This window comes from Anser cygnoides, chromosome 1 (genome assembly GCF_040182565.1).
Source record: "Anser cygnoides isolate HZ-2024a breed goose chromosome 1, Taihu_goose_T2T_genome, whole genome shotgun sequence".
Lineage (NCBI taxonomy): Eukaryota > Metazoa > Chordata > Aves > Anseriformes > Anatidae > Anser > Anser cygnoides.
The window spans coordinates 278,174-305,194 of NC_089873.1; the positions used below are offsets into that span (position 1 = coordinate 278,174).

The 27,021-nt window shown below is 46.3% G+C and overlaps 1 protein-coding gene across 4 annotated transcripts in view; it reads left to right on the forward strand.

Moving 5' to 3' along the window:
- SHANK3 (SH3 and multiple ankyrin repeat domains 3) overlaps window positions 1-27,021 on the forward strand; it is a 390,143-nt gene that overhangs the window by 35,701 nt on the left and 327,421 nt on the right. For all 4 annotated transcript variants that reach the window (XM_066992893.1, XM_066992848.1, XM_066992765.1 and 1 more), the window contains exons 4-5: window positions 21,253-21,456; window positions 25,213-25,284. In XM_066992893.1, coding sequence (XP_066848994.1) covers window positions 21,253-21,456; window positions 25,213-25,284 — 276 coding nt within the window. The remainder of the gene's footprint in view (window positions 1-21,252; window positions 21,457-25,212; window positions 25,285-27,021) is intronic.

A 27,021-nucleotide genomic window follows, 5' to 3' on the forward strand; every position in this document is an offset into this window, starting at 1 on the left:
CTTCCTGCTGTCTCCAGCTGTCGAGCTGTGTTCCTGTTCCCAGAAGCATTGTGACCAGACACCCAGTGTGCTGAAGATGCCCAGTTCTAAATGAATGTCCAGAGTTATTTGTCAGCATTTCCAAGAAAAAGTGGATATGAAATCTTAGGTGAAGAAAAACCCCACAAATTGTTGGAAGATTACAGTAAAAATGATCAGTGCTGCAGACCCACTTATTCCCCAAACCTCTGCCACTTCTATTTGCATGCAAGGAAAATGTGCGCATCTGGCAGTACGAGCAGAGGAAGGTTGTCTGCCCGGAGGGATTTGTCACCATGCCGTGGGGCTGGCAGGGAAGTGCCCCACAGCAGGGAGCACAGCCCCCTCCCCATGTGTCTGTTCTCCTCCTTCCTGCAGCAGCAATCCCTGACTGAGCCCTCTGTATGCCTCCAAGCAGCCCAGCTCTGTCCCGCTGTGGCCATGTGGTGCCCAGTGGCTGCCGCTGGGCCAGTGCCACTGGGCAGCGGGAGCAGCTGCTCCGAAGGGGGTACCTGGAGCTGACATGCATGCTGCATGGGGGCTTGGTCATAATGGTGGAAGAATCCCACAGGACTTGTGTCTGCCAGCACAGACATCTGTACTCACAGGGGCTACGCATCATCCTGTCTGGGCCAAGAGGTGCTCTTTTAGTAGAATTGGTGTGAACTGTTGTACAGGTAAAGGCTGAAGCCAGTGCATTCCCCTGCCTGACAGCACTGAGGTTTGCAAAGGTGTCCCGTGGGAGAGGCCAGGGCCGGCTGTGCCAGGTGCCATGGGGAGGACAGCTTCTGCAGACACAGCCTCAGGGGCAATACCAAGGAGCTGTAATGAGGTGAGTGGCTGCCTCAGGGCATGGGGTCCTGCTGCAGGCAGCCAGCAGGAGTTGGGCATGGGCTCACCAGCACAGGGCTGACTGCAGGGTGTGTGCTGCTGATCAGATCTGCCAATGAAATCTGCTGTGTGTCCTTGCCTGCACCTGGCCAGGGTGGAGACTTGTGCCTGGTCAGGATGCTGGCACTGGCCTTGAACCCTCCGTGGTCCTTCTGGTGGCACTTAGGAGCAAGCAGCAAGTGCTCCCATATCCTGGATCCCTGGGAGGTTCAATCACCCAGCAGTGCCGGAGGACTTGGTGCTCCCAGTCACACACTGGGGCCATGCTGTGTCTCTGCTCCTGCTGCTGCCTCTGTCCAGCGTGCCCGAGTGTGCTGTGTCTCTCAGCACTGGCATGGTGCCTGTGGGGACCTCAAGAGTATCCCTAAATTTTTAAAGCATGTCTGAAAAATTTCCTGATATGCTTTCGAACATAGGTTTTTTCTCTGTTAATGGCTTGGTGTTGGCTGCTGATGACTGGATCTGCTAATGGATTCCTTCTAGGTTCATCTGAGCATATGTGTGGAGCGAGTGGGGACCGGAGTTTGCTGCCCTTGGACCAGTTCCCTGGTGCCACTCACCGTCTGCAAACACCGCACCCATGGGAGGGAGCACAGGGACATCTCTCCTGTCAGATTGGCTCACCCCACTGTGCAGCCTCAGCTCCTTCTGTGCTGTTCATCCCCTCCCTTGCTGCCCTGATTGAATTGTAATAATAAATTTACACAGTAACATTTCATAAAGTACATGGTGTTACAGCCCTTTGCTGCCCACATTTCCCAGAGATTTGGTGTAGCACATTAGGGCATGCTGCTCATTTTCTGACTACAGTTTTATCAGGTGTGGTTGAGGTGACTTAGGGTGTTTTCTCCCAGGGCTCTGGAGGAAGACTGGGATCCCTGCATGCAGCCAGCACTCTGTCCGCAGGCTGGCTCCAAATCCACCACCCCACTGTGCTATCGGCACCTTCCCTCTGGTTCTAAGTTGATTTCTTGCTGTCCCCAGCATTTCTCAGGCTGTGGTTAGAGTTTGTGAATCATATACCTTAAAATGAATATTTACACAGGTGCTGAAGGAACATAATTGAAATTAATTCTTTCTTTGTGTCATGTGGGGACTGAATACAGCAGAAGAAGCTAACAAAAAAGGCTTTAAGAGGGAGGAATTGGGTGACATCATCTACAGCTACACAAATGAGTTTGTTGCCCAACACCATGCTGGCTGCCTTTATCTGTCAAGGTTTTATGCATTTAATTAGCATATTTTCAAAAATTTTCAGTGTTGTGCAAGGGTGTGTGGATGGACAGACTGTGCAAGTCAGTTGTGTGAAGGTCCTTCCTGCTGTAGTGGTGGGATTTTGTCAATGGGCAGAGTTCAGCAGTACGTTATAATTGCAAATCTGTAGATGTTCAAACCTGGATTCACCAAATCTCTCATAGAGGCTGGTTCTAGATTGGGTTTCCTGCTTTTCCTGCAGCTCTTATTGTGCCTTGTCCCAGATATTTTTATGGCAACATAGACTTTTTCTAGAACTTTGATCCACTTCTCTACTGTCTCCTTATTGCCACAGACAGAAGAGGGTTGTGAAGAAGCATTATCCTTTGTTAAACATGTTAATAATCATTTATGGGCAAAAAAACGTTAATATATAGAAAAAGCAGACAAAGCTTTCCCAGCCTGAAGAGTGACTGGTGGGCCTGAAACATCATTCATTTTTCTTAGCTGTGTCAGATGATTTAGCAAAGGAGAGAATCTCTTGCTTTTACCTGTACTCTCAGTCCAGGAAAGCGTAGGATTGCTCTAGGAGATGTTCTTCCTCACTGTGGCCTGTGGCATCTAGCCATAGAGCTGTGGAGCTCCAGCTGTGAGTGAGTTGTAAGTTCAGGATGGTGCCTGCATGCATGCCCGGGACATGTGAGCTGCCTGCTCCTCAGTGGTCCCAGGTGTCCCACAGCGTCCTCAGCACCACTGCAACCATGGTCTGGCTCAAGACCAGGTGCTCTCCAAACCTTAACCAGTATTGCCAACTCCAGGGGGCCTGTGCTTGCAGAGACCACGGAGGATTTGTTCTCAATGTGGTTTATGAAGATTTCTCATCTGTTAAGGAATGCTGTGGTTTTTGTTCATCCAAATCCGCTTCATATATGAAGTTAGCTCAGAGCGAGAACCAGAGGTTTATGCTAGGAGATGAAAATCTTAAATCCTAAATTACAAACGGAGCAGTGCAGTTACAAAAGAAATAACAGCACAGATTTAGAGTGTATCTTGCATTTACTGTTTTTTTTTCTTATAGATACAGTCAGCTGAGTTTTCTGCCTAGCAGTGTTCTGCCTCCAAGCTACTTATGTGAGCACCCTCTGATGCAAAAAACTTAATTTCTGATTTATCCGTTTTTTCTCAGTTAGCTTATACATATACAAAATTTCAGAGCTTGTCCTACACCCATTCTCTACTTATGATGGGACCTCATGATATTGTGACCTTACGTTTAATCGTGTTTCTTTGAAGAGAATCCCAAAAGAAGCATGTTTGAGAGAAAGCATCTCTGGACATCAGAGCTTCTCCCGCTTCATCTCCCACCCTCTCATTTCTTTTTTCATAGAGTCCCTGGAATTAGATTCATAAACTTGTAATTTGCAGATTACACAGTAAAATGTTTTTGGCATTGTTTTCAGTTTAGCTTTCAGTTTCCTAGCAGTTTGTGAAGACTTGGTATTATGTGATGTTACATACCGTTAGACCCAGGGACAGTGCCTCAGATTTGCTTTGCTTCAGAGCAGCATTCCCTTCTCAGGGATTCACAAATTGAGATTTTATCTTTCATTTAATTGGGGCTTGTCCAGTTAAATAGTAGTGAGTAACAAGGGCCTCAGGTGCCCTGGAAAGGTGATTGAGGATGAGCAGTGGGCTGCTGTGCTTCTCCTGGCTAGGACCCTGGGGGAGGAGGTAACTCACCTGTGTCTGGAGGAGGTAACTCACCTGTGTCTGGAGGAGGTAACTCACCTGTGTCTCCTTGCGCTGCTGTTGTCTGTAGGTTTGTGCCCGGCCAATAAGCACAGAGTCGGAATCCACAGGAAGGTCTTTCAATTAAATAATTAATTGTATAACTCTGCAGAGTCAGGTGCTTGGCGATCTTCCACAAAGCAAGTACACCTCTGACTCCAATCACCATCAGCAAACTTGTGAAAACTCTCCTTGGCTCCTTTTGTTCGGCTGTTGCAGCTCACCTAACTTATCTCTACTGAGCTTGCGCGTTACAGAGGAACAGTTGGGGGGGGGGGCAAGGCAGCAAATCCCACATTTGCATAGATTAGCATTTTGATGAGTGTGATTTTTAATATGTTAATGGCCCTTAATGAGCAAAAGGTTACTATAGGTCAGTCTGGAGCTGTTTTTCTCCTTCTTGTTTATTACCTTTTAATTACCTTTTATCCCTTATCTTCCTTGCTTCTGCTAGCTCAAGGCTACCTGTCTCTTTCTTTCAGCTAAAAGACTACACAAGCTACAGGTCTCCCTACTTTCTTCAAGGTTTTCTTGTTTTTTTTTTGTTTTTTTTTCCCAGCTTTGGGACTACACTGTCAGTACCCTGCCAGCACCTGAGGCCATGGACTAAGGAAGTTCTGCCAGGAAGGAAAGCGGGGTGGCTCACCACAACCCTGACAAACAGGGTGAAATCCAAGCTGTTGAGTGCCTTTTAGTCCCTGTTGCCGGCTCACATTTGTGCTTAGTGAGGAGTCAAGCAAGATTTGAGATTTTCCATTGCTTTGAGATGGGACCTGTATACAGTCAGTGTAAGTGCTCTGGTCTGGGCTCATTCTGAGCCCGGTGTGATCCCAAGGGTTTCCATGGGACAGACACAGAGCTGATTGTTGCTCTGATAGTGAATAAAATATGGAACTAAAGAGTAAGCACTTGCTGCTGGTAATTGAGTCCAAGGGGCCCTACTAATTTTTCCTGTAGCTTTGCAGCAACCCTAATTGGTCATGCTGGCTTATGGATGCATAATTGTTAGAGATGCTGATACTTATTTATGGTAATAGCCAGGGTCTCATTTGTGATTAGAGAGTCGATATGCTAGGTGTTGTATAAACACATGCAAAGACAAATTTTTCAGCCTGTAAATGTTCTTCTTGTTTCTATTTCTCTTTCCTGGTTAAAGGTACATTTCAGTATATTGCTTTTTCCACAGTTACTATGTTGCATTAAAAAGGGTGTGCAGGAACATTGCTATACTTTTACTAATAGAACTATAAATTATTTATCTCAGTGAGTGTACAACACTGTAGCGATCCATTAAAGTTATTGTTGTGTTTAATATTTGTTTTATTAATCTTTTCTTCTGTCAATCACTTCAGATTAACTAATAAGTATGAGCTGTTTTCTAAACTTCTTTCTTTTCTTTATTTTTTTATATACCAAAGTGTCCTAAAACTAATGCATCATCTTAAATGCATTTACTTCTGTTATACTATGAAGTAATGCCTTTGCAGTGTGGCTCCAAATCCCAGAACCATAACAATTAAAAGATCCAGTAAGCATTTTTCTAGCATAACTTGTCACATTGGTATTTATTCTTAGTCCAGTCTAACTCAAATGTCCCAAGAAAGCAGGTTATTTGCTTATATGGAAGATTACAGTAAAGTTTGTTATCCCTGGCTGCTGGAAAAGAGGTATTTTCTGATGCTGTCTTTTTTTCATCATCTACTGTCTGCTTGAGGTTTTAGTGTGGTGCCAGCCACTGTGCCATGTTACTATGGGAAATCTGTACAGCAGCGAGTGCATTGCATTTCTCAATTCAAGATCTGGCGAAGGAGTTGACCTGGGTTCTCTGGTCCAGCATAACAAGCTGCACGTAACTCGCATCAGAGAGAGTTAAGAGTAAGGAGCTCTGTTTGGATCTCCTTCCAACTTGTACCCTTTCCTGGGATAACCTGGAAAAGCTCCTCTGTCCCATTATCCCAAAAGCTGGAACTGGGCATTGAGCTGCCCTTGCACATGGGTAGGGTCTGCTGTCCCACTGCTCATCCCTGGTGGCTTGAGCTGCCCAAGGTGACCTTAAGGGTGCACGTTCTTGAGCTGCAGATAACTTCCCTGTGGCTGCCCATGGGCTGATGCCAGTGCCGCGCTCGCTGGTCCCTGAAGAGGGTTTTCTGTGTTTGCAGCTGCCATAGCCACCATGCGATTGCTGCTGCAGAAGGAAGCCATCTAGGTCCTCCAGGACTTACTCTGAGCACATGCAGGGCTCCTGCAGGAGGGCCCTGTCTGTCCTTGTGCATCTGGAGTAGGGATGCCGGGTTGTACATTTTTTTAGAAAGAACAGCAAAACAGGTGAAGCTGGGAAATGGGGAGCAAAAGGGCTCCGTGATACCTTCTTGGGCATTAGATGCTTTGGCATCCAGACCATCTGGCAAGACAAATTTGAGTAGCTCTGAATGTTCCCTTCTTTGCACAGAGCAGGAAGCTCAGCTCTGAGGGCTGGATCCCAGTCCCGGAGCCACTTCCCGTTAGCACAGCAGTGCCTCCTGACAGCATGGGGCTGCATCTCTAGAGGTGGCCTCCACCCCTCCCCTCTGTCCTCACTTCATGCTGGGGCTCTGAGTACCTCCTTCCACTTGGGCAGAGTGGGAGGTGTGTCCTGCTCCCCTGCCCTCAGGTGAGAGGGGAGCATGGTACCTGGAAATGACCCTTGTCTTTGATTGTGCCCACCGGGATGTGGCAGGTTATCATAAAATCATAGAATCATTAGGGTAGGAAAAGACCTTCAAGATCATCTGGTCCAACCATCCCCCTACTACCAATATCACCCACTAAACCATGTCCCTTAGAGCCAGGTCCAACCTTTCCTTGAACACCTTATCATACCTCTCATCTGGGGGAATGTCCCTGGGGAGCCCGGCAGTCCAGTGTAACAGTGTAAGGCGTGGTGGAGGCATGCAGAGGTGCTCCCCATGGATCCTTTGCAGTGCTGTGGTCACAAACTGTGTGACCTGAGGGTAGGATCTGCCTATTGGCTTACAGCAGGAGCAGCCACGTGCCAGCGCAGAGAACGAAGAAGCTGTGTCCTTCCTGTGGACGCTGTTTCCCAGGGGTTTATGTACATGGATTTGTGGCAGCGCTTTATCTTCAGGCTTTTGCCTCGGCACTAGCCTTGCACAGGCTTGAGCTGACCACTCACATTGGCTGTTTTTTTATTTTGTTTGTTTGTTTGTTTCTTCCTGAGATCACTGTGGGTGTTTTCCAGCAGCTCAAGCCAAATGTTGTTTCTTCCCACTGCTCATGCTTGTTTGTTGAGGCACAGATCAATTTAGAAACTGGTGCTCCAAATTAAGCTGAACTGGAGCTGGGCGGGGATAATCCGTCTTCCCTTTTCTATGATCTAACAGAGGGTATTTTTCCACATTTCTTTTTTTCTCCTCCCCATTATTGCTGACAAATATATTTCTAATTTTCTGTCTCATGTGTACATCATTATCAGGCATTGCAACTTGTATAGTTTTTCTCTTCTACTGAGTATGTGTGTGTGGAGTTTTACAAAACAGGATTAATCTTTGCTGAGTCTTATTGTCTGGAAACATGTCACATTTTTTGGTATACTCGCTGCTTATTTAGGATGCAATCATTATTAGCAACATCTTATTCCCTTTTAATGTCTTTGTTGTTTGATTGACCCCAGATGCCATTTAACCTCCTTCCTCTATTTAGGTCTTTGACCTTATTTATTGTTGTTGCTATACTGGCTGAGGGCTGAAGAATGGTATGGTAGTGGCATACCCAACAAAAATTTGAGAAATTAAAATCATGCAAACAAGATGTCATGAAGCAGTATTAGAATCATAGAATCACAGAATATCCTGAGTTGGAAGGGACCCACAAGGATCATTGAGTCCATCTCCTGGCACCACACAGGTCTACCCAAAAATTCAGGCCATGTGACTAAGAGCACAGTCCAAATGCTTAAACTCTGACAGGCTTGGTGCTGTGACTACGTCCCTGGGGAGCCTGTTCCAGTGCGTGACCACCCTCTCGGTGAAGAACCTCTTCCTGACATCCAGCATGAACCTCCCCTCTCACAGCTTGGCACCATTCCCTCAGGTCCTATCGCTGGTCACTAAAGAGAATAGATCGGTGAATATTAAACACTGCTTCTAAAATGTGCAATTTACTCTATTTCCATGGTCCAGGAATTTTATAATTCTCAACATAAAGAAAACTTCCATCAGTCTGCTAGAAGTCATGCTTTTCCTGATACTGGTTTTAATAACACTGTTTTTATTAAAACAGTCTGTAACTGCTTTTGGCTTATAGCTCAGTTTTGCTGTAGACCACTGATTGTCTAAATGTGTCCTGACTTTCACAGATCATTGGCATCATTAAAGGCTTGGTTGATTAATTAAACAGCCAGCTAACCTAACAAAATCCTACTCCCTGCTTCTGATTGGCTCTTCCTTCTTACTGGTTTATTGATGGAAAGTCAGGCTTTGTTATATCACTGCTTTACAAAATTGACTTGCAGAACAAGTGGTGAGCTGTTGATGCAGGGGGCCAGGGAAAGGAGCAGTGCTGGAGGCCGCAGGCGTGAACAGCCACGTGTGCTTGGGACTGGGCCACGTGCCCTGCGTGGGGTCAGGAGGGGGGAGCCCGGGTGGGCATGGGGAAGGTGTGACTGGGTACCAGAGGGGAGAGCGCAGCATCCACTGATGCATGGGTAGAGGTCATAGTGCAAATGCGTGGTGGGAGGTTGTGAGAGCAGCAGTACCTACTTGAGCAAAACAGAGACATTTTTCCTTCTTTTCCCTTAGTAATGTCCTGCTGTTAATTTTCAGTATAAGGAGGCGAAGTAGTTGTTGCAGGGAAAAAAAGGGAAAGCAGAGTCAAGATTGTGTTGTGAGCTGTCCCAGGGATGTCAGGGCAAGCATGGAGGCTCTATAAGCTGCCATGTAGTCCTCATCTGAGCCTCTGCAGTGCTGCTGGAGGCTGAGGGCCTCCGGAGTCAGGCACAGATGCTAAACTTAACAGTAAGTTAAGTAAGTTGCTGAGAAGACCCCCTTGAACACTCAGACATTGCAATTTCTATATTATAGTCTTACCATTTTTAGTCTGCTGCGTTTTCCCAAATTCGTTTCAGGGATATGTTCAATTGTTGGGTTGCTTTGGATTTTTTTTGTACTTTTTGAGCCATTGTGACCAAAGTAATTGCATCCTGCCTCAGGTTCTTTTTCTGTGGGAAGTATGATATACATTTCCTTATAGATCCAAAGGAATCTCCTGTATATAAATGCAGAGCATGCAAACTCTGCAGTTGCTGATAGAAGAAAAATGCTATTTTTTTATAACCGGGAAAAATATGGAAGGTAGTCAATATAGGCCCTTCTAAAACTATTTAACTTAATATTAACTTCAGTTTATTTGACAACTTGAAATTCCTTTCTACGGCAGAATTTTTATTGCAAACATGATAATATTGTAGAAGTTGCCATTTGTGAACCTCGAGGCCTTGGTTGCCTGGGAACAGTCAAGCTTTTGGGCTGCTGTTGGGAGGCTGCCAATGCTCAGTGTGTTGGACAAATACTGGCTGAATTGATCATCAGAGGAGTGGTTAATAAATTTATCAACGTTGTCATTGTTCTTTTTTAATTAAAAGCCATAGAGTAGAGGAGCATGCCTCTTCCAGCATCAGCTCTTGCCTGCCAGCTGACGCTGCTTTAAGTGCCACTGCTCACAGGGCACTCAGGATGCTCCCCTGCGAAGAGGCAGGAGGGCAGCTGGAGGTGGCAACCCTTTGACAAGTGCAGTTCAGCTATGGGGGTTTTGTGAGGGTCCCTGCAGAGCCACTGCAGGGGTCTGCACCAGGACCCTGGGCACAGCAGCCCCGCACCTGATATCTCTGTAACAGAGGAGAGCGGGGCTGTGCCAGCCTGAGCACCGCCTATACCCTTTTGTAGAGGTGCGGTCCCTCTGGAGCATCTGGAGCTCAGGGCAGAGGTGGGCAAGGAGTCAGTAGCAGAAATGAAGAAACAAACTGAATCAACAGCGTAAAGTGTTGGCGATGTTTCACAAAAGAATGGATCAGCAGGTGAGTGCCGAAGCAAACTGATTAGAAAAAACCAACAAAACAGTAGGTAATTATTGAAGGAATTTTAAGTATGGAGCAGATGAGTAGGTAGTAATAATGTGTATTTTCACTCAAAACAGTTATTAAATCAGGGAAAAGAGATTAGCAAGAAGGATTTGTTGACACTAAAGCTTTTGCTAAGGATGTCTTCAATGTGGAAAGTTAACGACCAATAAACTTATATGTGGTATAGTAGTTATACTGTTAATCGAAAACAGGAAAATTGAACAGCTGGAAAATAATTTCTGGTAAGATTTAACCATTGCATTTTTAGAAGTTCATGTCTCCCTAATATATTTTCATTCTTTAATAAGAAAGAATGGATATGAGAGATGACTGAGAGGATTTATCAAGATTTCAAAGTAGCTTGATGAAAACACCTCTGAAAAGTTTTTAGAAGTTGCATGTGGAAAGAAGAGTTGGAATGCCTTGAATGTCAAGTGAAGAGATTGGCTTGGGAAAGCACAGAAAAAAATGATGAATTCTTGTCTTCAGAGGAGTTTGGTGGGGTGCTGAGGGGCAGGAAGGAAAATACCTCAAAGTTTGTTCAGAGTGTTAACAATTCGAAAAGGAACATAGCAAAGTAGGCAGCATGCAAGTTTGATGACACTGGTTTCAGGCCATCGGCATCCATCTGGGTCTTGTCTGGAGCGGTAGTCAAAACTGTGGCTCTTGGAGCTGCAAGAACAAATGCTGGAGGGTTGGAGCAAAGGATGGGCACACAGTGACACCTCCCCAGAAAACTTCTCCAGCCTAAACCAGCAGTTAGTCCAGGGGCTGGGCCAGAGGTGTTGTACTTGATAACCCTGTCATTGATGTTTCTTCCAGGAAACTGTAGTATTGTATTTTAAACTCTCTTAGTGCTTGCAGGCTTCTCCTCAGAGGGGCCTCCAGCAGCTGTAGGAATGGCCACAAGGACTGGCAGAGACAAGCACCAAGCCCTGACTATGGCCTCCAGCAACCCTGTGGGATGGAATGGGACACGACCAGAAGGGGTGACTGGATGGCAAATGGCTTTGCAGGAAAGCCCAAGGGACCCCAGAGGCCATCATGACCCAGTGCTGGCAGCGCCCTCGGGCAGTGAAGGCTGAGCTCATCCTGGGTGGCGATGGCTGATGGCAGTCAGCAGGTGTGGGCAGGGATGGCTCCCCTCCACTCAGCACTGGTGAGACCCATCAAGATACTGGGGCCAGACTGGGCTCACCAGCCCAGGCAGACATTGACACAATCCAGCAGGTTCCATGGAGGCTGCTGAGATTCTCAGGACTGAGGTGCAGGAGGTAGGAGGAAAGGCTGAGTGGAATTTTCTTAGACCAGGGAGAAGAGGAGACCTTACTGCCATCTGTGACTGCCTAACAGTGTGGGGAGAGGCGACAGAGCTGGGCTCCTCTGGGAGTGCCACGATGGGTCAAGAGGCCCAAGATACAGCCAGAGATGTCATCCTTCCCTGTCAGGAAATGCCCTCCACTGGAAGGAGGTGGGACGTGGACTGGAGCCTTGAGAAGCCATGGGGTCTCTGTCCTTGGAGATGCTCAGCACTTGCCTGGCCAGTACTGTGCATCCTTTAACAGGTCACCTCTGCTTGAGCAGGGCCAGCTTTTTCCAGGACTCTTCCACTGACATAAGTCTGTGACTCCCTGCTGCAGGGCTCCACAGGTGAACATGTGTTGGGTCGTAGAGAAATAGCCATTCTGAGTCCAGCTTTGACTCTGCCAGTTTCTCTTATTACCCTCCCAAGTTTTGTTTTGAAAGACTTTACTGTTGGTGTGTGGAAGATAGCGCAAGTTAACAGAACCAATGCAGTTGTAACTAACAAGGTGTATGTGCAAAAGTCTTGGAGTTGTAAGTATGAAGAAAAAGGATCCAAACATGAAACTGTGGATCTGGTCATTGAGATCTTTGTAAAACAAGTGAAGTAGAGAGTGGTCCTAAACTAAACCAAGAGTTACTGTTGCAATTAGAGTCAGACCTGGGTAGGGTGTTCTGACTGGGTTAAGCTAAACAACTGATGATACACAATGTTGATTTGTGGTTATGACTGTGTGAGTGGAGGTACCTGGGAGACCAGTTTGGAGTCAATTGCCAGAACCCTGCAGCATGCCATTGAAGGACCAGTACGAGTGTGTCTAATGAAGATGTCCTATCTGTTTTCTTGTCTTGTGTTGTTTGCATCAATTCCGAAGGAAATAATACCTGTTTATCTTTTCCATGCCACTTTTGGTGTTCTTGTATTCCTTCTCAGTCTTCTTTTTCCCAGACTGAAGATTCTTGTCTATTTAGTTGTGCTTCATATGGATGCTGCTCCAGGCCATTGATCATTTTTCCCTCCCTTGTCGGCACCTTTCCCACTTCTGGTGTGGCCTTTCTGAAACAGGAACCAGGACTGCATGCAGTATGGAGGACATGGGTATACCAAGGTCTTCTGATGCAAGGGTGCTTCCAGCTCCTTTGGTAGTGGTCTCTGCTGTTCTGTTGGGCACCTGCTGAGTGGTGCTCTGGTGAGGTCCTAGGACTGCTGGCCACAGTCAGGTGAGAGTCATCTCAGAGCCTGTCCTCATCTGCACTTTTACCTGGGGCTGATCTGCACTATTCTTGAGCCATTTGGCTCTGAGGTCCTTCTGCTGGGTTTTACTGTCAGCTTGCAGTTTTGCCACACTGAGTGCATTAGTTCTTGCCTCAAAATTTGCTTCCCCTTCCCAGACCATCCCAGACCTGTGAGCAGCACAGGCAGTGGTCAAAATCTTGTGAGATGCTTCTGTAAAAACTGGGGTCTACTTGTGTATATTGGGTTTACGTGGCAGGGTTTTGGTAGTGGGAGGCTGCAGGGGTAGCCTGTGTGAGAAGAATCCAGAAGCTGCCCCATGTTAGATAACGGCCACTTTCAGCCAGCTCCAATGGGACCCGCTGCTGTCCAGAGACGAGCCAGTAGGTGATGTTGTTTACACCTCTGTAAGAGCATATTTAAGAAAGGGAAAAAACTGCTGCACAACAGCAGCTGGGAGAGCAAGGAGTGAAAAACAGCCTTGCAGACACTAAGGTCAGTGAAGAATGATGGCAGGAGGTGCTCCTGGTGCCGGAGCAGAAGTCCCATGGTGGAGCAGGCCGTCCCCCTGCAGCCCATGGTGTACCACACCAGAGCAGATCTCCACACTGCAACCCATGGAGGATCCCACAGTAGAGCAGGTGGATGTGGCCTGGAGGAGGCTGTGGCCTGTGGAGAACCCCCACCAGAGCAGACACTGGGCTGGAGCTGCAGCCCATGGAGAGGAGCCCATGAAGGAGCAGGGGGTCTAGGGGGAGCTGTTGATCATGGGGAACCCATGCTAGAGCAGTTTACTCCTGACGGATGGACCCCGTGGTACAGACACGTATTGGAGAAGTTCTTGAATATCTGCTTCCTGTGGGAAGCCCGCACAGGATCAGTTTGGGAAGGACGGCATCCCGTGGGAGGGACCCCCCGTGGAGCAGGGACAGAGAGTGACTGAGAAGGAGTGGTGGAGACGAAGTGTTTTGGACTGACCACAGCCCCCATTCCCCCATTCCCGTGTGCTGCTTGGGGGGAGGAGGTGGAAGAGGGTGGATGGGGGGAAGGTGTTTTTAGTTTGTTTTTGTTTCAAGGACTGGAGCACCTCTCTTATGAAGAAAAGCTGAGAGAGTTGGGGGTGTTCTGCCTGGAGAAGAGGAGGCTCTGGGGAGACCTCATTGTGCTTTCAGTGCTTAAGGGGGTCTTATAAAAAGGATGGAGAGGGACTCTACTTGGGTAGATAATGATAAGACAAGGGGGAATGGTCTTTAAAAGAGGATAGATTTAGTGTACGCATTAGGAAGAAATTCTTCACTGGAAGGGTAGTGAGGCACTGGAACAGGTTGCCCAGAGAAGCTGTGGATGCCCCATGTGAGAAACAAAGTTGTGTTTTTGCAATACAAGGTGTTTTTGCAGTGGAAAATTCCACTAACCTTGCATATTCAAAAGTGATTTTGTAGCATAGCTGTGGGGAGTATGTTAAGCAGATAAGGGGAAGGTCCTACTGTCCCAAAATAAGGAGAATAGCTAAGAAAAACAGGATGAGCAGTACGAAATCTGTAAAAACAAAAATCACGGGACTTTTTAGCCAAAAGGTTATGATAAACCTTTACTGTGTGCTGCTGCTTGCAGGACGCCCGCCATTGCAATCACGAATAAAATAGCTTCACAGAAGGTCCTGTCTGAAGAAAATTATTGATATTTTTCTCACACCCCATACCTGGAGGTGTTCAACGCCAGGTTGGATGGGGCCTTGGCCAACCTGATCTTGTGGGTGGCATCCCTGCCTATGGCAGGGGGGTTGGAACTAGATGATCTTTAAGATCCCTTCCAACCCAAGCCATTCTCTGATTCCATGACTCTATGATCATTGTGCATCCCCTCTACCTCAGGATGTTCTATGATTCTATGAAATAAGAGCCTGAAAAGCTCCAGAAGGCCAAACCGGTGGTCTTTCTGGCCCTGTATCAGTGTCTAGCAGTGGCTAAAGGGTATCGCATTTAGGGAACACCTGAAGCCTTGTCTCTTTCTGCAGTCCGTTCCCCCCACGCTCCTGTTTTAACAAATGGTGGTTTAGGATGTTAGCCTATCAAAACAAATTACGTTTTAATTCATTCAAATACACGATTTTACAGGTAACTAAGGACTAATGCCAGATCTAGAAAACAAGGAGATATGTATTGGAAAGAATGTGGGGTTTGACTGCCTGAAAGGGGTGGAGTGGTCAAAGTAGACTGAACCCAAACTGCCGCATGCTTTATTGCAAACTGCTAATGTGATGCCTGGAGATAGAAGAAAGTGGACAGTGAGTTGAAGTGAGGACAGTATTTTATAGCTGTATATGACAGCTGTGAGACAGATGCTGGAATATTGCCTCTGGCTCTGCATTCTGCAATTTAAAAAGTATATTTAAAATTAAAGAGGGTGCTGAAAAGAGCAACAAAAATGATTTGAGATCTGGAGAAAATGCATTATAATTTATATACACTAGTCTCTTCAGCTCACCCTGAACAAGACTAAAAGGTGACTATGTTAAACAGGGGTTGCCAGTGCAGCAAGACACAGTACTAAACAGTTATTCAATATCACAGGTAAAGATATAACAAGAAATAATGATTGGAAGTTTAAACCAAGGGAATCAAATGAGAATTAAGACTACCTTTTATCATTGAGGATGAGTATTGGACTTACTAATTTATTCAAGGAAGGAGTGCCTTTTCTATCATATGTGGGTTTTTTGTTTATTTTTTAAGGGATTCTTTTCAGGAAACATAGCCAAATTGAAGTAATTCAGCTGATTATTGTAGTTAATGGTTGAAACTTGCAGGGTACTGGTATATTGCTCAGAATAAATGATTTAACAGGCTTTCTTGGCTTTACATTTGCTGAATCAGAGGGCATGTTGAATGTGTGCTGCAAAGGCAACTACCATATGCTATTTTCACTGGTTTCATCCATTCCCTAGTCAAATTTGATTTCATTTACTCCTTTATACTGAGAATTTCTTTACCAGTTCTTCAAGTGTTTATTAGGACCTTTCTACCCAGGTACTGTTTCTGTATATTGATGCTGGATGAACAGATCTTATTCACCCTTCTGTAGAAGAAGCTTTACTGTATGTGGCTTTTGTCTGCCCTAAGCAGAGCTAAAGCTTCTCAGATCTTCATTTTCCAACTGCTCACAAGTTGGACAGTAGTGTTTTTTTTTTTTTTTTTTTTTGTGTGTGTGTGTGGTTGTGGTTGTGATGGTGCAGTGAGCCAAGCAGGAAAAAGTTCCGGGTCTCTGAAGGAAATACTCACCTCTTTAACCTATTTTGGGCTCTTTGGTTGGACCTGCTGATCCCAAACTTTTTTGCATTTCCTTTGCACTGTCTTTTCTGTATGAAGAGTTCAGCAGTTGGATGAAAGGGGCTGGTGATTTTGCTCTTCAGCAGCCCTTTCCTTGCAGGTGGTTAATAATAAAGCTGTTGTAGCTTTGTGTAAGAGGGAGCTTTTGCCTGAACCACTCACTTAGAGTTAATCAGGTGCTGGATCTCTTTAAACATTCATTTCAAGCTGTGTTTGTATCAGAGGCAGCTGCTTCTCTGAAAGCAATGATGGAGGGGCTATAGGATGGAGATGGTTGTCACTGTCAGCACTGCAGAGAGGTTGTAATATGGGGTCTCTTGGACTTTTTTTTTTTTTTTCAAATAGAAGTAACTGTGGATAGCTTCCTACCCACAAAGGATACCAGAGGATGATACAACAGTCAACAACATCCTTCCAGACTGGCTCATAAGCAGCAACCATTTTGCTGGAAAACTCAGTGAGCCAAAATACTTTATCTACAGCGCAGAACTCTGCAAGAAGGGCTCATGCACCAGCCACCTTCCTGCTGGGAGCTGAGAACCTCCCTCCTACTCTTTATCTTGTTTCCTTTTGGTGGAGGCAGCTTCTCCTAGCATGGTGTTCCAGCACATCAGATGGCAGGGCCAGAGCTTTCCTCAGGAGGTGATCTAAGCCCCCAAATTCCTGTTGTTTTGCCAGCATACACATTGCTCTGTAAGCTGGTCCCAGTCTGTTCACCACCACCATCCAGCGCACAGGAAACTTGTGCTGGCTTCTCTTCTTCTCTACTAAAATGCAGGGTGGTTGTTGCTCTGCCCAGTTCCTGCAGAACCCAGCTTCTTCCTTGGCCTATGTTCCTGAAGCAGAAAAGCTGCAATGGTGATGTCCATCCTGTCCCGCAGTTTCCTGGCCAGGGACTGTCTCAACCTCTGCCCGTCTGTGAGGGGGGCTGCTGCTGGCTCCCTGGCTGGTGGCAAGCTGAGGCTGCCACTGGTGGCGGTGCCCCAGTGGCTCCGGTGGCAGTGCTGTCTTGTGGCTCTGATCCATCTCCTATGAGCAAGGCCAGTAGGATCCTGCGGGGGAACAAGAGGAGGCAGGGGATTAATAATCTCTGCCCCACATCACAGGAAGAACTCACTGCTGAAACTGCTGCTTAAGGGGATAGGCTTTTAATAAATCAGAGGGAAAAAAATTACTTATAATTGGGAAAACCAAGTATAGCCTTTTAGGTAAAGGTGAAAAAGATACCTGGGCTTGTTTGTTTTGTACCTGTTTTCTGTTCCTGTGACTTGGTCCCAGTCCCTGCATCAGAAGGAGCCACTGCCCACTGGGTGCAAACCCTGGCTGGTGCAGCGCCGTGCTGTCTGCCCCTCTGGGATGTTTCACTTCTGGGTCTGGCCTCAAGTCCAGTGCACTTGTCCCCTGCAGACCACTCCATGCCTCCAGTCACCTTTGTCATCTTTACCTTTCCTGTTTCTGTTTTTTCCTGAAAAGACAGAGCGATCAGACCCACACGTGATGTAGAAGATCTGGATGTGCTGCCAACTTAAGCGTTGTAACAGCCTTCAGCCTACATCGCATCAGCTCACATCCCGGCATGTGCACATGTGACTCTGCTAATGAACACCTCCGTGTCAGGAAACCCGCCTGGTTAACCTTAACCTTTGTTTACCATCTTCCTTGTTGGTTATTCCAAAAGAATACTTACTTGCTTTTGGCAGTCTAGTTTATGGCAGCAAGGGACATTGTTGAAAGCACTTTGGAAATATGAGTGTGTATTGGGTAAGCAGGCCAGCCTTGCTCTGGCAGCATGGGTTCTCTCCAGGCTCTCCTCGTAGATGGGAGGCATGTCTCTACAGAAAGTAAGCTGTTCTCTCAGCAGTGTGGATGCTTGTCCAAGTCCTGTCCGTTTCCCTGTCAGAGAGGTCAGTCCTGTGGGACCCAGGGCACCGTGACACCCAGCGGGATCTCAGTGCTTCCTGCCTCAGCTCTGCTCCCACTCCAAGGACAGTTTGCACACCATGGTCAACGCTGTTTCATCAGCCTGCTCTTGAACTTGTCATGCTCCTGTGCCTGCTGGGGAGTTTTTGTCACCTACCTATGAGTCCCTGCATGTTGGCAGCTGTAGCGGCAGCAAGGAGCCTGTCCTGTTGCCCATCCTCACAGGAGGAGCCCAGGGACTCTGCCTGGGATGACTTCACACCTCAGTCACTTGCCAGCCTCACCCACTGCCCATCAGATTCCCCACTTCCTTTGCATTTGCTAGTTTTTAATGCCTTTGTTACCGTTGTCTTTTTGCATGTGGTTTGTGCTCCCTTCTGCTCTCATTCCGTGGTGACTCCATTTTCCAAAGGAAATCTTTTACTTTCTATAGTTTCCCCTGCTCTGTTGTTTTGGCTACTCCATCTTTCTCTGGGACCTCTTAGAGACCATTTTTCTATTTTTGCCATACATTTGTTCAGAGCTTCTAATGTGATGTTATGAAATATATTCCCTGCTGCCTGCAGGCACGTTACCTTTTCAGCTGCTTCTTTTAATTTCCTTTCAACTCTTTCTCATTTTTGTGCATTTCGATGAAAAATTTTAGTCTTTTTTGCTGTTAAAGGGTTGTCGAATATAAGTTCTTTATTGTCATTATTGCAGGGTGGCTCCTGAATAGATCTTGTCTGTCATCCTCTGTGGTGCTGAGGATTGAATCTGAAGCTGAGCTCTTTCTTCCTTCAGGAAGGAGTCATCCATGCTGTCTAACTTGCAAAGCTGCATCGTTTTCTTTCAGGAGTTGTTTCTAAGGCTTTGATTGTTGTATGACAAAAATTATTGCTAGTGACAGTGAACCAAAGTGAGCAGCTTGTTCTGAAAGCTGCCTCCAGCCTGTCCCCATCCAACCTGGTGCAGGGTCATCTCTGCAGTGTCTCTGTGTGCGTGCCCGGGTTCCTCGTGGGGACTGGTGCAGGAGCAGTGCTCAGCATCCTGGCAGGAGAGCCTGAGGAGCAAAGGGGTACCAACTTGCCCTTCTCCTACAAGCTTGGGGCTGCACAAGACAACTGGTTTCCTGATTCCTTTTAAAATTCTTATTGGCTTGAGTGTCTCAGCCCTTAGGGCTGGAAGTTATTCCTTCCTGCCTGTGTAAAGTGCTGTCTCAGGGCTGGATGTCCCTGTGCCCGCTGTGGCAGGGCCCTGTGCTGTTTGAGCTCAGCACCCCTTTCCTGATGGAGGTGGGGATCAGTGCCTGGTGTGGTGCTTGTGGCTCAAGCAGCTGAACATTTCGTGCTCTGTCTGGGACCAGCCAGGTGCTGATTTGGGAGCTGCCATGGCTGTTCTGGCTGTGCTGGTGGAGATTGAGGAGTTCCCTGTGAAAGAGGAGTTGGAGAAGCCCTTGCTGCAGTGTCTGCCTGAGCAAACTGAACACAGAGCGGCTTTCTGCTGCGGATCCATGCAGGCTTCAGAGTTAAGGCTGTACAGAGAGATCCTTTGCAACCGTTCGGCAGGCGTTGGTGGGATATTGCTCCTGGAGCGGCTGTGCTGCATCATGGAGTGGAATAAGCAAGTTTAGTTTCAGGAACTCTCATATGAGAAAGTTATTAATACATCTAATGGTATTTGGAAAAACTGAGACATTACACTTTAAGTAGTGGGGTCATGGCCACAAATGGCAAGGCAACATTTTGACCTAACAGCAGAAGTAGGTATTCTTTTCTTTCCAATTTCTGACACTGGTTAATGAAACACACTGCAGGATGGAAGCTGTTTTCTCTCCTAAACAGGAAATGTTAATACTGTCCAGGGTATGTTTTTGCAGTGTAAAGTTTGATATAAAATTCACTGATTTTTGTATTGGGATGTTCCTTCAACCAGCACTTGTGCTTGTACATACGTGTATATCTGTCAATAGCTTTTTTTCCATTAGCCACATATTTTTGTACTGAAAAGCACAATTTGACAGTCAGGAAGAATCCTAGAGGCTAAGTAAGCATGTAGGAAGGTATAGATGGTGATTTTTTATTTAGGGGTCCCTGAAAGAACGATACATGTTCTGCTGAAGCACAACAGAGCTGATATCTCACAGGTTTTGAACTCCTGATGTCTCAGCCCACCAAGTGGCTGCCTCTTCCTTAGTACCTGCTTTAGGACAAGCACGTGTTGATAAGTATGTTCACTTGCTACTGTGGTCAGCAATAAAATAGATAACGCTGACCTCTGTTTGCAGTACATGGCTTGCTGCCAAGTGCAAGTTATCCTTGCCTGAGAAAAATGAACTGTAACATCAGCTCAGTTGCTGTGTTGCATGGTGACTTCTGGGTGGTGATCGGGCCTGGCATTGTGCAGTGCAGCGATGGTGCTCTGCTGCCGACCACCCTGTGCCTCAGCAGGACCATTTGTTTTTCTCTAGGCAATGCTGTTTAAATTAAAAAAAAAAAAAAAAGGCTTACTTTGCCTTCCAGCACAGAAATCAGGAGCTCTACATGGAACTGACAGGCAGTGATTTTGAAACAAAACAGTGAAACAATACCAGAGACTTTCTTCTCCTTGCCCAGAAAGTGTGGATGGGGTGGAAGAGCAAAGAAGGAGGAAAACCAAAGTAACTGGAATGAGGAGAGGTCAAGGGCCAAAAAGCAAAAACTGGGACCTGGGAGGGGAAACTGAGACCACTGATGGGGACTGCCTGTTGTGAGCCTGACCTCTGGTGCTGCCAGTGCAGCATCTTCCTGCCTTCCTGCTCCTGGCTGTGAGAGCAGACGTGAAGGGCCTGCGGTTCTGCAGCCGAGACAGCCAGGGTGCACGGCAGCTGCAGAAGACACAGCTTGAAGGTGAAGGACTGCGAACACTTGATTTCTCAGGGCCCGAGCAGGGAAAGCTGCTTACAGGACCAGGGAAATGAACTGCATGTTACAGGGTGGAAAGGAAAAATAGGACTTCGAATGCATGAAGACAGAGTTGACAGAAGACCTCACTGGATGCCTTGCCTTCCTGGAGGGGGTTGCCGTGCTGGCGTGTACTGCTCCTTTTTTTACACATGTGCAAAATTCCTAGTGGGGAATTCAGTAGACTCCTTACACACTGTCAGAGGGATATTTAATTAAAATATTGCTATTATATTGTTGTTAGGCCGTAAAATACTCTTTGGCACATCTCATTTTATAACATTTTGTAAAATACCAGATTTGAGTCTGCCCTGAACCCTACAAAATAGGTTGGGGGGGATCTGCTAAGTCTCATTCTTTTCTAATTTTTAACTTTTTTTCACCCCTTTCCTCCCCTCCTCTAATCAACTGACATGGAAAAGATTGTGTCTTTCCAATCTCATCCTTCTCCTCACTCTTAGTGTGACTGTTCCTGGGTGCGGTGATGGACTACAGAACCTTAGGGATGCTCAGCTCTAATTGCCCTCTGTCTCTCCACAGAAGTGTCTGCGGTTGAATCCAGATGTTCCTGTGTGGGTCTCCAAGCAGCGCATTCTGTGCACTCTCAACCACAGCCTGAAGGATGTTCTCAACTATGGGCTCTTCCAACCAGCCTTCAACGGCAGGGCTGGGAAGTTCCTGGATGAGGAGCGTCTACTGCGGGAGTACCCCCTGAATCCCGACACTCCTGTCCCCTACCTGGAGGTAGCTGTCCTTTTTTTTTTTTTTTTTTCAAATATATGTGTGTATCTATATACAGATATAGATATATATGCACACACATATATATATGCATAAGTATATAGGACTCATGTGATCCCTTCCACTCTAGTCTCCCCAAAGGCATCACAAAAATTAAGCCCCCTTCCCCTTTTTTTCCCCATTTGCCATCAGGAGTGAAAGCACAGAAATTTCTGTGGGTGTATGTTTACTCACAGAGAATTCATTGAGGGAAAGCTGAGGCAAACGCCTCTGAGTTTTAGTTTTAGTTGCTCTTGACTCTGTCTGGTAGAGAGCTCCATAACATCTGCCACAGTCCTGTGAAACGGCTTCCCTGTTTTTTGACCCTGTTGATCAAAATTTCTTTTTTTTTCTACTGACACATAACTGTCATGGAAGATTGAATTTACAGAAGGAAAACCATTGGTACAGAAGGAAAAGCATAGGAAGGTCTTTGAATGTGAGGCTGAAGAAGCCGTTTGACATTTTTTACTTTATTTTAATATTTATTTATTTTAATTTAATTTACAGTTGTTCTAGAGGCTGGAGGGCAACTGTGTGCTTTGACAGTAAATGACCGTTCCTGTGTGGACCTCATCTATGTGATGAGCATGGAGGATAAATGCTAAGTTTCAAGCTATACTATTTTCTGTTCCAGAAAATTAAGTGGAACAGAAATTAACTGAATTACTCTGTACTAACATTCAATATAGATTTTGCCCTTGGCTGGGATTCAGGTGAACACATGTAGGTATTTGTTCTAGGGTGACCTGGAGCATTTCTTAGGCTCCATTGACTCCCCACTGACTGTAATGGGACTTTGGTTACCTGCATGTGGTCCTCTAGTTTTAGGGATCTTGTGCTATATTTTACCCACAGAATCTACTTAGAAAGCATTACACGCTTAAGCTGCATGAACTCTTATAAATGCAAGCGTGAATGCTGTTATTATAACTAATCCTGACTAATTTGGAAAGAAAGTACTGCACAATTTCTTAGTAAACTAACGTTTAATATAGACAAAAACATTTGGAACAACATTAAGAATGCTTGCAAATAAACCTATGAGGTAGTAAATTCCTTAATGTTCTTTACATAGGCTTTAATGCTTCGTTTCTGTGTAATTTAGCATAATGTCCATGTTTAATGTCTTAGTGCACACATCTAAATGCAGACTTGACATGGATATTTGTTATGTGTCATTTCAGTTCTTCATAACTTGATAAGAACGGTAGCTGAGGACTTAAGAATACTTGTCGGAAAACCCCAGAATCCATTTACAAGAAATAAATCCTACATTGATACCAGTGAGGTTTCTTGAGCCCAAAAGATAAATTAGCCCTCAAGGCTGCATATGAATGTAATCAGATAAACGAGGGTTTGTACACAGCAACAGAGAAATTACAGAGTTAAAAAGCAGGTACCTGCAGTATTTCCCTGGAGAGGTGGGATGCTGGCTCCGTCCTCTGCCATGGAGAGCTGTTGGTACTCCAGATTCCTTTATTGGGATAAAACAGCAGCTGCAACACAGCATGCTGGTGCTCAAGCAGCGGGCAGGGTTCTGCCTGCCCATCTGCTGAGATCCAGTTACCCTCATGTGTGTTCGAAGGTATTGACCATATCCCATATTATCCTACTGGTTGTCATCTACTGTCAGATGCTTACCGTCTCATTCATAATGAGGTAGCTATTTCATTTGTATGCCAAACAACGCTGTTGTGTTTCAGCCATTATTAGCCATCACACAATCAGTTCATTCACCTTGTAGCTTTGAATGAGATTTTGAAATTCACGTGCCTCCATGTCTTCCTTGCACAAGTCCAGTCCACGGATGAGCAATCAGAGCAGAACTGTTGGGGTGCAAATAGCTTAGGGTTAGCTGTCCACTTCTGCCATGTAGTTTTGAGTGGCTGACGATGGGTTGCACAACTTAACTCTTCTCAGTTGAAGTTCTTGCTTTGCCCCAGGGTGGCAGTTGTGTGCTGTCATTACATCAAAGCCAACACAGCCTGCCTTCCGCCTCGCTGTTTCCCTGCCCTGTAGTGCACGGCATCTGGGACCAGGTGTGCTCGGGAGCTTCCCCAGGGTTGAAGGCAGTGACAGCAGTGGTGGGCAAGAAGCCTAAAGCTGCCCAGATTAGGCCAGTGTGCTGCCCAGGATGCAGAGCTGGCGGCTGGGAGCAGAGCTCGTTTGCAGACCCTGGGACGTGATGCCAGGGGTGAAGAGGAGCCACCGAAGGGTGCTTGCATGACAGTGTTGGGATGTGCAAGGGAACCCCAACACTGGCAACATCTGCAAGTGACCAACATCTGTATATCAGTGGGCGAGACAGTTTTTACATTCAGGGAATGATTAAAAAAAAGCTGTGTGAAGAAACATCTGCCCAGCAGTACAAGTTTGTGATAAATTTTGGAATACAAGGGCAACTACAGAAGATTGAAAATGTGCTAATATATTACCAGCATTGAAAAATAAGTAACTTCAGTCCAAAGATAATTTGATGTCAGTTCCAGCTGAAATAATGAAATGTTGGTGACAGATTAAGTTCATAGCAATTCAAAAATTCAGAGTACAATTCATGCATTGAAGAAAGATCTAGTCAAAGCCAATTTCACTCTTTAAGGAAATTGTAATTTTGCGTTATAAAGATAACTGTACAAAGGTAACAGCCCCTTGGGAGTACCTGGTTTTGTTCTACATGGTATTCAAATTCATGATTAGTGCTCTTAAACATCAATAGGACAAGTAATACTGGCTAACTAATCAATGGTTTAAAAGTGGTTGTCACTGAAATCATCACTGCATAGATATATTTCTAGTGGGGTTTCTTAAGGACCAACATCAAGCTTGATATGGTTACCCCAGGTATCTGAGCGTAAAAGTGTATGAGTTGGACACGATGATCCTTGTGCATCCCTTCCAACCTGGGATAATCTATGATTCTATGAATGAGAAATCACTACTGATTGTCTGACTACACCAAGTCTGGCAGAGAATATAACAGTGTGGATGGCACTCTAGGTCATCTGGTAAGTAGGACCCATCAAAGTATACTGCTAAGTCAGCCAAGTGAAAAACATAAAGGGACAAGGCTTTCTTGCAGATGAGGGGCTCTGATTTCAGAAAACAAAGTTTCTGAATAAAATGTTGAGTCTTTTGGTCAAGAAAGCTAACATTAATTCCTAGTGTGATGCCATGGCAAAAAAAAAGTGATCCTGTAATTTTTTGGTGTGTTCCCTCACAAACAGTGAGTTGGTTTCAGGAGTGGCTGGGGTCAAGAGAGTGATATTAGAGCAGTGTGGGGGCCATAGGCAGTGTTCTTGAAAGGACATCAGCAGAAATGATCTGAGAACAGAAGAGGAGATCCTTCAGTGAGAGATTTAGAGCTCAGCCTGCTTAAAGGAAATTTGGCTATAGAATACTTGTGTAAGAACTTTCCTGGGGAAAACCTCTCTGTTCTTAGAGAGATCCTGAATGAATTGGGAAGAAGCAGAACAAAGCCCACACTTTTGGAAGCTGAAGCCAGACAGATTCATATGAAGAACTCGTCAGAATCTCTTTATTGAGAAAAGCAATCAACTATTAGAACAAATTATGGAGGAGAACAGTGGATTCTGTATCTGTTATTTTCAAATTTAGACTGAATGTCTTATATGCAAGACTTTACTGGAGCTGCTCAAGAGCAATTTGATGCTGAGTATGTTTTGTTCATCTCATATCTGACATTCTCCCCTCTTGCAGTTCCGGTACAAAAGGCGTGTGTACACCCAGACTTTGCTGGATGACAAGCAGTTTGCCAAACTCCATACAAAGGTAAGGCTGGAGTCTAGCCTGTCAGCTCAAAGCCCTGGTAGCATGTTCAGCACCAATGGTCTGTCCCGATGAGCTGTGGTCTGTTACAGAGAGAGTACCAGGTCTTGAGATGTTTCAGCCTTCCTTGCTTGCCAGAACACAAGTCACTCGTGTAAGCGGACTGGTACTTGCCAAAGTCTGGGGTGATTTAGATGGGGGTGCAAGCTGAAGGACTCCACTGAGCTGTGGTGGGGTGCCTGCATAGAGGGGGGTCCATGCACTGTGTACGTGTGCTTGTGGATGGGTATCTAGTTGGGCTCATCTCTGCTGGAGATCTTGGGGCCAGCTTTCCACAGGGTGGTAAGGCAGAGGTACACACAATGGGGCAGTTCAAGAGAAACTTTGCTGGCCTGGGTAAGTGACTAAATGCCTGGGGAGTACAATAGTGTGCATTGAGGAGTATGCCTTTCCCTCCCCCTGCCAGAGGCTGCTGCACGCCTTCGCCTTGCATGCAGGCCATTGCCTTGTCCCCGGCTTTAACCCACGCATGGTTCAATCCTTGTGTGGAGAGTGTTCTTGGTCTACTGCATCCAGGGGTTGTGGGCAGTGATCGAGGAATGTGTAAAAATTAGCAGTGCAGGAATTGATTGGGTCTTCCAGATGTTTGAAGGACAGTGAGTGCAGTAAGGATGGTGCTTTTTGCATGCTTAAGTGTTTTCTGGGAGGGAAAGTGCCCCTTCCCTCCCCCCCGAACCCCCAGCTCTCCAGGCTCTGTGGACAGAGACCCCCAACCCAGTACCACCTGCAGGTGCTGCAGAGTCAGGGATGCTGATGGTCACTGGGCCCTGAGCAGACGGTAGCTGGATGTTCTGTTGCATTGCACTTTACCAGAAAGCTGCAGTGGTTCCATGATGTCATTTCTTGTCTAAGTACCTAAAACAGTAACTGTGGAGAGGTCTGGGACCATCAAAGGATTTCTGTTGCCATTAATAATTGTACCTTGAGACTGCCCATGGCCTGTGGGGACTGTGTTGGTTCCCTGGAGGCCAGGACCAGTGGCAGATGGGAAACCACAGGCAGGAGGAGAGAGGTGGGCTCCAGCAGCACAGCTGGCCCTCACGCAGCCCAGTGGCTCTAACATGCTTGGCAGCATTTGCATAGCTGTGTGGTGTGGGGACACCCTCAGTGACCGTCAAACTTTGCCTGTTTTCTGGGAGAGTTCACAGAGAAGTGGGGCTCAGGGCAGGGAGCAATGCCACGGAAGAGATCCTGGGTGTGGCCTGTGCACGAAGGAAAGTGCAAGGAGGCTTTAGAGTTCTTGTTTAAGGAGGATGGAGGACAGGGTGAGATCCCCAGGGCTCCCTGCTGGGTCCCTTGTGGCTGTACAGAGCTACAGCTCCACTGTGAGGTATGGCTGGCTTCCTGACTATTTTTGTTTTGCCCTCTGACTCGATGTGCACAGTTGCCAGACTGTCAGCTGTAGTGCTTAGCCGCTTTCCTCTGAAAGCCAGCTGTTCCAGGAAACACAGAGGAGGTGACCAGGTCTCAGCAATGCTGGCTGTGTGCCTGAGCTCTCTGCTTCCTCCTCAGCCTTCCCAGCAGCCTGCTCAGCCCCTTTGCATAGGGCTGCTGTGCGTTGCTCCTGCTGCAGGTCTGCAGGCTGGTGCCTTGCTCCTGCTCACACGTGCTCTGTAAGAGAGGCAGAAGAGGGTTGCAAGTTTTCAGTTAACATGTACAGCAGCAAGAGCTGAGTACGGT